We start from the raw sequence: 12,654 nt of genomic DNA on the forward strand, positions 1-12,654 counted from the left end.
TTCCTGTCTTGCTGGTTGTTTGGCCTGAGATGTCCAGCACTGGAGTTTGCAGGCAGTTGGGTGGTGCCAGGTCTTGGTGCCGAGATGAGGAACTCTGGGAGAGCTCACACTGATTAATATTCCCTGGGGCCTGAAGTTCTCTGTTAGTCCAGCAGCTTGAACTTGGCACTCCCATCACAGGAGCTCAGGCCCGACCCCTGGCCTGGTCATACAGGGGCACCTCCCATCCCCTTAGGTGTCAGTACTAGCGCCCAGTAGTTGCTCTGATGCATACTTGTGTACTTGTGAGGAGATGCGAACTGCACGTTCTTCTACTCCGTCATCTTGACTCCGTTTCCCCTGGGTCATCCTGGGGAAGACGGATTGAAGCCAGGAGAAAGCTAGAGCATAGGAGACCTGTCAGAGGCTTGTTCGATGAAATCGGGTAAAGGATGGCGACATTCTGTACCTGGGCTTTACCCATGGTGGGGCAGTGGGCACCTTGGGCAGCCAAGGTGTGCTTCCACCTCTCACTGTTGATTATCCTTCCTGTAAGCACCTGGACATTTCTGCAAAATCGGCTCCTCAGACCAGCCAGATAGCTTCCATCAGCTCTTTCAAAGCTGGAGGAGGAACAGGTTGTGCAGGCTTTGGGTTCAGCTTGGCTAGTCTATCCCAAAAGGAATAGCATGTGTTTTGGGGAACACAAAGGGATGCTTTTCTCTTTCATAGTTATGACACTATGGTTATAAGGGACTTCATGTGTCTTCTACAATAGCAAAGAGAGGAACACACTATTTTCTTTCATTTCCAATATGCTAATTGGTACAAACTGCTCTCAAAGGTATCTGCATGCCAAACCGAGAGATTCTATCTGCATATTCCACTGAAGATTAAGTAGCCTGTTACAGATCCTTATTTCTTTGATGGTTGTTGAGCTGCACCCCACTGGCCTACAAGGCCTCTACTTGCCCAGCTTCAAGACTGGAGATAGAGCTCGGAGTTAGTGACAGAGACATTAGTGTTTGATGGATGGGGGAGCATACATGTCTGAATCAAGGTCCTGGAGCAACACCCCACAGTTTGTGGTGGACAGTGGACAGGACGTTGTGGCTGACTTTGCTGGGGGGATGGAGGGAATCCTTTCAGTTTCCTTTAAACATCATCCTGACAAACACTTAACACAGTGCCTTGCCTATTCTAGCTTCTTGATAAATAAATATTGGTTAGTTGAATGAATAAAGGAATAAATGAATGAAGAGTAAATAGTTGAATGACAACATTCTAGACCTTCACAATATGAATAAATATACATGTCAACTTCTCTTATCAAGATTTGAATACAAAGTAATCTTTTAATAATTTAGATAATGTAGATGAGATGATTGATTTGATTTAAGAATTTGAAGAGTGGAATTTTCTTAAGTTGGATTACTGTATCTAAAATGCAAATGGTAAGTAATAAAATGAAGTAAGATAACTTGAAATTGAAATGAGCTTATGTTATGAGATACATACTCTTTAATTTAGGAATAGTTGATTGCTAGGCTCAGGAGATGATTTTTTAAAGACTTTATTCTCTTTCTAACTTGATTTATTTTAGAATTTTGCCAAGTAGAAGTTGTTTTGAACTTTCTACTTAACGTGAATCAGTGTTCACTTCTGAATTATCATAGATTTTAATTTAGCAAAATTCAATCAATGGATTATAGTATATATCATTTATTGGGTTTAATGCTATATATCCAGCAAATAGGTTCCCCTACATTTGGATCTATGTGATTGATATAATCTATTGGTTTCCATGTTTGAATATTTGAGTATGGTTTATGGTAAAGAGTGTGGGCTGTGGTGTCACACTTGAGTTTCAATCCCCAATCTGCTGCTACTTAGTGAACAAATTATTCAACTTGTTAAACCTTAGAAGCATCTTGTATAAAATGGAGGTGATACCTACCATAAGAGGTTCTTAGTCCAGTGTCTGGGATATAGTAGGCATTCAGTAATTGGGAACAACTATTGTTTTCCTCATTCTCTTTTGTTCTGCAGCTTTCCCCGTAAATAACCCAGATAAAGATGCAAGACATGTAATAAAAGTGGTAAGTATTGCTCTTTAATTTGTGTTTCACATATATTTGACATTTTAATTTTCTGCTTTATTCATTTCATTTTTGTAAAAATGTTTCTCACCTTTAGTTTTCATAATTTTAATTAACAATACATCTAATATTATATATTTTCACATTATTAAAATGTAAAGACTGGAGAATTTTGTTCTTCTGCATTGACATTTATCATCCTTGTATCTTATCTAGCTCTCTATCTTCTGCCTTTCTTTTCCTCTCTGCTCTAGATGATAAAGTCCTTAAAGGCAGGAATGAGGTTTTATTTTTGTTTGTATCCCCTGTGGCTAGTACTATGAACAAAATATTGTAGACACTCAGTAAAGATTCATGTATGAATGAACCACCAGGGTAGTTTGCAGTGTATCCACCCTGTTATACATGTTAGTACACATTGAGTGTCTGTGTACGTGTACAGTTCTTAGTGTTTTTAGTAAGTTCTTTCCATAAGAAGACTACTTTCTCATGTCTAAGACTGTAGAGATAGCATTACAAAATGTTAAAAATGAGGTTCTTTATTTAGTGCTTTTCTGAGATTTTTGTGATTCAAGTACTATTATATATTACATATGTATACTCATTTTCACAGTTGAAATACCAATTCCATCTTTAAAATTTTTTTCTAATAAAGTTAACTTTTCTTTTATAGGAATATCAAGAAAATGGCCCATTATTTTCAGAACTTAAATTTTATCAAAGAGCGGCCAAAAGAGACTGTAGTAAGTAAAATTAGCAAAGTAAGCTACTTCCATATATATGTTTGCTAAAGTGGCTGTTAATATTTTTGTCTTTTTCTGGCCTTATGGAAAATTCTTTTCAATTAGGAATTTTTATTGTAAAATGATAGTTAACTGTTATATAAAAACAAGACAGATGGTATACAAATCTTGATATTATATACATAATTGGTTATATATTTCAAGTAAAAGTTATTTCTTATACTTTACATAAAATGCTGGATTGTTGACCTAAGCTACCAAGAGTTCTCTAGGTATAAAAGATAGTAAAATGAAATTGTTTCTTTCACAAAAAACCATTTGGATAAAAAGGATATAAGGAAAAGACAATAAAATGGGCAGTAGATTATAAAGAAAAGGAATGACCATAGAATAGATTCGGGCATAGTGTATGGAAATGATTAAACATTAAGATGATTTAGAAAATAAGTTAAAAATGTTAAATATTTGTATGTTGAGTAATTAATTGGAGCTGGATATCAGATGTAAGAACTACCAGTTAGAGGATTGGAATATGAAATAAATATGAGCAGAGCTAAGAAGAAAAAAAGCATGTTATAAATACTGTATGATATAGATGGACTAGTAAAGCTTAAAGGAAATTGATATGAGTATAATTAAGGTCCTTTACATTATGTTTAGGAAAGAGAATGATGAGTCTAACCTCAATAATTAACTTTGTTTTCTTTAACAACCTTCTGAGCATTAAGACTATAGTCGTTACTAACTGCTTAAACTATGTCAGAGTGACAAACAGAATCCATTAGACTTCATCGCTAATCAGTAGAGCTGTCTTAAACATTAAGTATATATGGTAGAAAAATGAAAAATTAAATAAGCTGCCTGATTAAGTGGATTTGATTTTTTTAAACAAAATTTAATCAAAACAGTTTCAGTGCAACAGTTTCAGAGTAAGATGATTTTTCTGCCCAACTTTTATTTATTTATTTTGACTACTGTGGCTTTAGACTTTTAGTAATATTGAAGAAAAAGCTGTCTTTCTACTGATCCTTTGGTGGTTAACATATTTTATATTCAAAAATGTAACAAACATGAAAGGGAATTAATTTTTTTAATGAATAGGAACATTTGTGTAAATGATATCAATGCATTTTATGACTATGCTATTTTTGTTTCTGTTTTTTATTGCATATTTTATTTTTTATATTAAAAAAAGTTTTTTGGAGTATAGTGGATTTACAATGTTGTGTTAGTTTCTGCTATACAGCAAAGTGAATCATATATACATATATATATTATATATATATATCTACTCTTTTTTAGATTCTTTTCCCATATAGGTCATTACAGAGTCTTGAGTAGAGTGACTATGACTATTTTTGTTTTGGTTATAACTGATTTAAAATTTTAAAATGTTAGAAATCCATGTATGCTTTTATGTTAATTATAGTGATAAATAGAATTTGCAACTATTAGCTAGATATATTTGATTTTTAAAAAATGTTTTTAGGAAGGTCTAATTTCTATTTATGTTAGCTAAATAAGTTTAAGCATCTACGCAAAAGTAAGAAATACCTTTCTAAAAAAGTATACCTTTTTTCCTGTGAAATTTGTCTTTGCAGTCAAAAAATGGATAGAACTCAAACAGCTTGATTATTTAGGAATTCCTCAGTTTTATGGATCTGGTATTGCTGAATTCAAGGGAAAAAGGTAAAATGGAATTATTATAATCAAATATTGTCCTGTAACTGTTTCTCATGTGGTCTATTAGTTATTTGTTGCTATATAACTAATGACCTAAAATGTGGTGGCTTATAATGACAAACTCATATTACCTTAGTTTCTGTGGGTCAGTTATCTATGTATAAATGGCTTCCCTAGATGGTTCTTGCTCAGGCCTTCTCATGAGGATATAGTCAGATGTCTTTTGGGCTGTAGTCTTCTCAAGGCTCGACTGGGGAAAGTTCTGCTTTCAAAATCACTCATGTGGCTATTGGCAGGCCTAAGAGGATCAGCTTTTAAATTCTCTCACGTGATTGTTGGCAGGCCTCACTTCCTCACCATGTAGGTCTCTCCAAAGGGTGCCTGAGTGTCATAAAGGCATGGCAGCTGGCTTGCAGTAATTGAAAGAGAGAGAGAAGGAGAAAGAGCACACACAAGAGCATGCATCCAAAACGAAAGTCACAGTCCTTTTATAACCTAATTGTAGACGTGATAGCCCATCATTTCTATTGTGTTCTCTTTGCTAGAAGCAAGTCATTAAGTCTACCCCATAGTCAAGAGAGGAGATCTAATTAAGCTCCATCTCTTGAGAGGCACAACCAAAAATTTGTAGAAATGTTTTTAAACTCACCAAACATGGCTAGTCATCACATATAAATAATTAATAGTAGTGATTTTAAAAAAATGTCATTTGTTAGGTACCCATTTTGTTCTTTCAGTAGCCTTTTAAGATAGGTGATAATATTTCTTTTCCTAGGTGAGAAGATAGGCTGAGGTCAGTGCTTTGCCTAAATGGTCTTTAAATGCTATAAATTTTTTTAAAAAATGAACAAACAGTAATCTTGAAACAAAGTAAAGGGCTACCTATAGGGGAGTGAATGGCTGAGTAAACCATGGTACATCTATATCATGTAATACTATGCAGCCCATTAAAGGAATCAATTAAAGCTCTACCAGTTGATTTGGAAGGATTTCAATGAGATATTATTGAAAAAAGTATGATGCAGAAAAGTTCATATAATTAGATTGCATTTTTGTCAAAAAAAAACAAAAATTCCTATGTGTATTTGTGTGTGTGTATACATAGATAGATATAGAATTGGGGCAGATATGAAGGGAAGAAAAGGGGCGGGGAGAGGTCCCAAACAGAAAAGAAAAAGAAGACATACATTTAGGAAAACACATGTTTATAAATGTATAGAGAAAGTAAATATGATTTTATAAGGTCAAGAAACAAATATAAATAAAATCTTCTGTATGGAAAAATAATTGCTCAAGGCCATATGGCAAGAAGGTGATGGAGTCAAAATGAATTAAGTTCAAGACTAATTTAGAAAGACTTCTCTTTTCATGTTCTAAGACAGTGTGAGTGGTTTGGCACAGAATGCTCTTCTACTCAAAAACTAACTGCAAAGTAAATACTTAGTATGTTTCTGCAAAAGAATGGCAATATAACGTACATTCGTTCTCTAATGGTTCAGATTGCATCATTCTTTATTGTTAAGTTGGGGGTATTTTTCCATTGTTTCAAATTCATAAATAGACAGTTTCAGCATTGCTATTTTAACATCTCCTTTTGACGTCTCCTTCTTATAGTTACAGATTTATGGTAATGGAAAGACTGGGAATAGATTTGCAGAAGATCTCAGACCAGAATGGTACTTTTAAAAAGTCAACTGTCCTGCAGCTAGGTATCCGAATGGTAAGAAAGAATGACTTATTTCCCATGCTCCATTTTCAGATTATTTACTTGTTACAACATACAAATTGTTGCCCTTTGTGGAATTATCAGAGAATGAAGGATTATTGCCCTAGAAATGTCAGTTATTGAGCATAGATACTATTTTGGTGAAATTGATAACAGTGGGCTCTGTAAGTGACAGAATGTGCTGTGTTTGGCACTACAAACTCAATTAGGCTTGGTTCTACAGTCTGATTTTTTTTTTTTCTCACAGCTTTGTTTTACATATCAGAACAAGCTTGCATTTCTATAAGAATAACCTCTCTTTTGTCAGTTATATTTATAACAATGCCAAGTATGGCAAAATATATTATTTTCCATACTACACATGTGGTGGTAAGGGGGTGCTATAACGTTTTTATTATGAGTTTGGGATGGTGGCAGTAATTAGTGTGGCAATGAATAATATATACTTTGCCAAATAAAAAGCAATGAAATCTTAATAGCACCCATGCACACATTTTGTTTATACCACGTATTCGTCTTATCTTGTTTGTGTTTGGTTTGCCTAAGCTCCATTTTATTTTTTCCACTTTAGATAGAATGCAACTACTCATGCCAGGTTGGGATATGGCAAACAGAACTCATTAATTTTCCCATCCATCCTCTAGCCAGCCAACAAATGTTTATTGAGCATTAGGCATAGGTAACATGTAAGTCTCAAGGGTTTCAAAGATGAAGCATAGGTGTTTTCTGTTACTCTACAGAGGGAGAATGCCTTTCTCTGTGATCCTGGACGTGGGCTTTTGTTCTGGGAGCCCCAAAAACTTATTTATAATTATTGCTTGGGCGAGGGATTGTTGAGTGGGCCTCATGATTATTTCACTTCAGGTCTCTGATTTTATCATAATTTTCCTCTTTGCACAGTGTGATTTGGGCACCGTGCTGTCAGGAGCATAGGCATTGTTGAGTCTTGGCTTCCTCTCCATCAGAGGTGCATTTAAAACACTTGATATTTGAGGATCCTTTTATTCACCTTTTTCCCAGGATGAGCGACCAGCACATGTGATAATTTTAGAATAGATAAATGCATAATTGTGAAATACATCATTTTGTCATTGTTAATGTGAAAAAAATACATGTTATTCTCTATTCACAATGTTCAGGTTGATCTGGAGTTCTAAATAGACATCAGTATAACCTTATATATTTCTTTTCACAGTTGGATGTACTGGAATATATACATGAAAATGAATATGTTCATGCTGATATAAAAGCAGCGAATCTACTTTTGGGTTACAGAAATCCACATCAGGTAAATACAGTATTAAGCTTTTGCCTTCAGTAAGGATCTTCAAAGTGCCATACTGAGACCTTCAATAAACAAACTCCTAACAGGCAAAAGTTTGCAAATGAGGACTTAACATGATGAGTGTTGTAATTTATCCTATCTTGCTTATCTAATTTAATGCACTAACCTGATAAATGATTAGGATGAAGAAGCTGAGACTGGGGGCGGGGGGTAAATAATTTATTAATGGACATATAGTGGCTGAGCAGGGATTTGAACTTCTGAGCAAATATAAGCAAAAACCATCAAAATGCAATGAGAGAAGGGATGGATTTATGCAGAGAAAAAAAAAAAGGCTGTCACCTTAGTTCTTCTTCCACGTATAAACAATGAAGTTTTAAACAGAGCAGCATTGCCGATACAACTTTTTGTGATGATGGAAATATCCTGTATGTTACTGTCCAGTATGGGAGCCATTAGCCACACGTGGCTGTTAAGCACTGGCAATGTGGGTAGTACAATACCAAATGCTGGTGAAGATGTGGAGCAACAGGAACTCTCATTCATTGCTGGTGCTATGGCCACTGTGGAAGACAGTTTGACAGTTTCTTACAAAACTGAACATACTCTAACATATGATCTGGCAGTTAAATTCCTTGGTATTTACCCAGAGGAGTGGAAAACTTATATCCACAGAAGTACCTACACACAGATGTTTATAGCAGATTTATTCATAGTTGCCAAAACTTGAATAAAGATGTTCTTTAATAGTTAAATAAACTGTGGTTCATCTGGACAATGCAATAGTACTCTACATTAAAAAGAAATGAGCACAGGCTTCCCTGGTGGTGCAGTGGTTGAGGGTCCGCCTGCCGATGCAGGGGACACGGGATCGTGTCCCGGTTCGGGAAGGTCCCACGTGCCGCGGAGCGGCTGGGCCCGTGACCCATGGCTGCTGAGCCTGCGCGTCCGGAGCCTGTGCTCCGCGATGGGAGAGGCCGCAACAGTGAGAGGCCCACATACCGCAAAAGAAAAAAAAAAAAAGCCATAGAATATTTAACACCACAAGTGGACCCTAACGTAAACTGTAGACTTTTGGTGATAATGACGTATCGGTGTAGGTTCATCCGTTGTAACAGATGTAATACCGTGGTGTGGGATGTTGATAGTGTGCGAGGCTATATTTGGGAGGAGGGAAGAGTGGTATATGAGAACTTACTGTACCTTCCACTCAGTTTTACCTAAATTGCTCTACATTTAGTAAAATTGAATTTGAAACTGCTCTAAAAAATAGTCTTAAATAATGAGACTAGTGTGACCGAAGAACTGAATTTTAAATTTAACTTGATTCTAATTAACAATTTTTTTCATCTTGATTTCTTCCCCAGCTTTATTGAGGTTTAGTTGACAAAAATTGCATATGTTTAGGTTGTACAACATGATTTATTTAAGGTATACAAAGTGATGATTTATTATACTATATATTGTGAAGTGATTAATCAAGTTAACGCATTGATCACATAGTTACCTTCTGTTTTGTTTTGTGGTGAGAACACTTAAGACCTACTCTTAGCAAATTTGAAGTTTACAGCATTATTAACTATAGTCACCATGTTGGGCATTAGATCCCCAGAACTTACTCATCTTCTAACTAAAAGTTTGTACCCTTTGACCAGCATCTCCCCATTTCTTCCACACCCCAGCCCCTGGTACCACTGTTCTATACTCTGATTTATAAGTTTCACTTTTGTATATGCCACATATAACAGATCATACAGCATTTGTCTTTCAGTGTGTCTTGGTTTATTTCACTCAGCATAATATCCTCTAGCATAGTGTCCTCTAGGTTCACCCATGTTGTTGCAAGTGGCATATTTCTTTCTTTTTTATGACTCAATAATACTCCATGGCATATATATACCACATTTTCTTTATCCATTTATCCATCAGCAGACACTAAGGTCATTTATGTATCTTGGCTGTTTTTAATAATGCTGCAGTAACATGGGAATACAGATATCTCTTCAAGGTAATGATTTCTTTTCCTTTAGATATATACCCAGAAGTGGATTGCTGGATCATATGGTAGTTCAATTTTTAATGTTTTTTTTTTTTTTTGAGGAACCTCCATACAGTTTTCCATAATGACTGTACCAATTTACATTCCCACCAGCAGTGTACAAGGGCTCCCTTTTCTCCCATACCCTCAACAGCACTTGTTATCTCTGATAGCCATTCTAACAGGCATGAGGTGTTGTCTCATTGTGGTTTTAATTTTTCATTTCCCTGATGATTAATAATGTTGAGCACTTTTTCATATACTAGTTGGCCATTTGTATGTCTTCTTTGGAAAAGTGTCTCTTTAGGTTCTTTGCCCATTTTTGAATTGGGTTATTTTGTCTTGTGAGTGAGTTATATGAGTTCTTATGTATTTTAGATATTAACCCCTTATCAGATATGTGGTCTGCAAGTATTTTCTCCTGTCCCATAGGTTGCCTTTTCATTCTGTTGATGGTTTCCTTGGTTGTGCAGAATCATTTTAGTTTGATGTAGTCCTACTTGTTTATTTTTGTTTTTGTTACCTATGCTTTTGGTTTCAATTGCAAAAAATCATTGCCAAGGCCGGTTCTCAAGGATTAGAAGAATTAACATTATTAAAATGTCTGTACTACCCAAAGCAATCAATGGATTCAATGGAATTCCTACCAAAATTCCAATGGCATTTTTCACAGAAATAAAAAACCAATCCTAAAATGTGTATGGAACCACAAAAGACCCTGAATAGCCAAAGCAATCTTGAGAAAGAACAAAGCTGGAGGCATTACACATCCTGAATCAAACTATATTACAATGCTATAGTAATCAAAGCAGTATGCTATTGGCATAAAAACAGACATAGCCCAATGGAACAGAATAGAGAGTCATGCATATACGATCAACTAATTTTTGACAGGGGTGCCAAGAACATTCGATGGGGCAAAGATAGTTCATCAATAAATGGTGGTGGGAAAATGGGGTATACGCATGCAAAAGAATGAAATTGGACTCTTATACCATACACAAAAATAAACTCAAAATGGATTAAAGACTTAAACGTAAGACCTGAAACCATACAACTAGAAGAAACCTAGGAAAAAAGCTTAATTTGGGGCTTCCCTGGTGGCGCAGTGGTTGAGAATCTGCCTGCCAATGCAGGGGACACGGGGTTCGAGCCCTGGTCTGGGAGGATCCCACATGCCGCGGAGCAAGTAGGCCCATGAGCCACAACTACTGAGCCTGCGCATCTGGAGCCTGTGCTCTGCAACAAGAGAGGCTGCGATAGTGAGAGGCCCACGCATTGTGATGAAGAGTGGCCCCCGCTTGCCACAACTAGAGAAAGCCCTCGCACAGAAACGAAGACCCAACACAGCAAAAATAAATTAATTAATTAATAAACTCCTACCCCCAATATCTTCTTTAAAAAAAAAAACTTAATTTTAATTGGTTTACATTTACAAAACCACATGTGGCTAGTAGCCACTGTATCAACAGAGATTTAAAGAGTTAAAAAATTGAGTCTATAAATAATTAGAAAACATTTAGCTGAATATTTAACTGAACTGTACATGAGGAAAGAAATTTCTAAATAAAAATACCCCCAAAATCGTAGAAAATATTGTGAAATTTCAAATTTTAAGATATCTGTATATTAAAAAAATTGAAAAATGAAAGGCAAGTGAAAATCTGGGAAGGATATTTATGACAAATATTTTAGGATATATAGCAAGTTTTAAGAAAATTAATAAGAAAAACACCAAGTAATTTCTTAAAATAATGATTTAAAAGAATGAGCAGAAAAGAAATACTACTACCTGAGAAATAAATGAAAAAAAGTTCACAATCACTAAAAACTAAGAGATATGCAGATCAAAACAGTGAGGCAACATTAAAAGAACTTATCAAATAGGAAAAGTCTAAAATAATAATCTGATGATATTGAGGCTGATGAGGGTGCAGACACTTGTAGAATGCCAGTGGGAATGTAAATTAAATGGGAGTAGTAGAAGAAATTAAGTTAATGGAAGGGCAATTTGGAAATATATATTAAAAGCCTTTAAAAGTCTGCATACTTTTTTAAGATTAGGTTTATTGAAGTATAATTTACAAACAGTAAAGTTCATCCTTTTAAATGTATAGTTTGATGTGTTTTGACACATGTATATCATATAACCACTACTATAATCAAGACAGAGCATTTCTATCATCCTCAGAAATTCTGTCAGTCAGTCCCCTTTTCTCACCCTGAGGAAATGATTTCTGCCCCTATTTTTTTTTTTTTTCATTTTTAGGGATGTCATATAAATGGAATTACAGCTTTTTACTCTTTGTGTCTGGCTTCCTTTACTTAGCATAATATTTCTGAGATTTATCCATGCTGTAGTTCATTAGTAGTTCATTCCTCTTTAATGATAGGTAGTAGTCCATTGGAAACTACTGCAGTTTCTTTATCTGTTTACCTCTGGATAGATATTTGTGTTGTTTCCAGTTTTTGACCATTATGAATGAAGATGTATAAACATTCATGTACAGGTTTTTGTATAGGTATATATTTTAACTTCTTCCGGGTAAATAGCTAGGAGTGGAATTTCCAGATTGTGTGGAAGTGTATGTTTAACTTTAAAAGAAACAGCCACACTGTTTTCCAGAGTGATTGTACCATTATACCTTCCCACCAGCAACTTGGAAAATTCCAGTTTTCTCATATCTTGCCACCACTTGGTTTCATTAGTTTTAAACATTTAAGCCATAATAGTAAATGTGTGGTTATATCCAGCAGTAGGTTTTTTAAAAGTTATTGTTTTATTTATCCCACATGAAGTGCGAGCATAAATCCAGGCATTGTATTCCCTCATTGCTGTAAGTAAAAAGGACCAGTTTTTAAAATTTATTTATTTATTTATTGTGAATTGTCTGCTCATGTCTTTTGCCCATTTTTCTAACATTTTTTTGTTTTTATTCCTTGATTTTGAAGAGTTCTTTAGATATGAATTATATTAGTCATTAATCTATTATATATTTTGCAGATATTTCCTCCCAATTTGACTTTTCTTCTTTGATTATACTTGTGTTGTTTTATTGTCATGTAGAAGATAAATTTTTAATGTGGTCAAATTTATCAAT

At 35.0% G+C, this 12,654-nt stretch overlaps 1 protein-coding gene across 4 annotated transcripts in view; it reads left to right on the forward strand.

The window, feature by feature from the left end:
• Positions 1 to 12,654, forward strand: part of VRK2 (VRK serine/threonine kinase 2) — a 96,944-nt gene that overhangs the window by 38,558 nt on the left and 45,732 nt on the right. For all 4 annotated transcript variants that reach the window (XM_082672614.1, XM_082672617.1, XM_082672616.1 and 1 more), the window contains exons 3-7: positions 2,029 to 2,078; positions 2,752 to 2,821; positions 4,423 to 4,510; positions 6,119 to 6,224; positions 7,426 to 7,518. In XM_082672614.1, coding sequence (XP_082528740.1) covers positions 2,029 to 2,078; positions 2,752 to 2,821; positions 4,423 to 4,510; positions 6,119 to 6,224; positions 7,426 to 7,518 — 407 coding nt within the window. The remainder of the gene's footprint in view (positions 1 to 2,028; positions 2,079 to 2,751; positions 2,822 to 4,422; positions 4,511 to 6,118; positions 6,225 to 7,425; positions 7,519 to 12,654) is intronic.

The sequence above is a fragment of the Grampus griseus genome, assembly GCF_964374135.1.
Source record: "Grampus griseus genome assembly, chromosome: 15".
Lineage (NCBI taxonomy): Eukaryota > Metazoa > Chordata > Mammalia > Artiodactyla > Delphinidae > Grampus > Grampus griseus.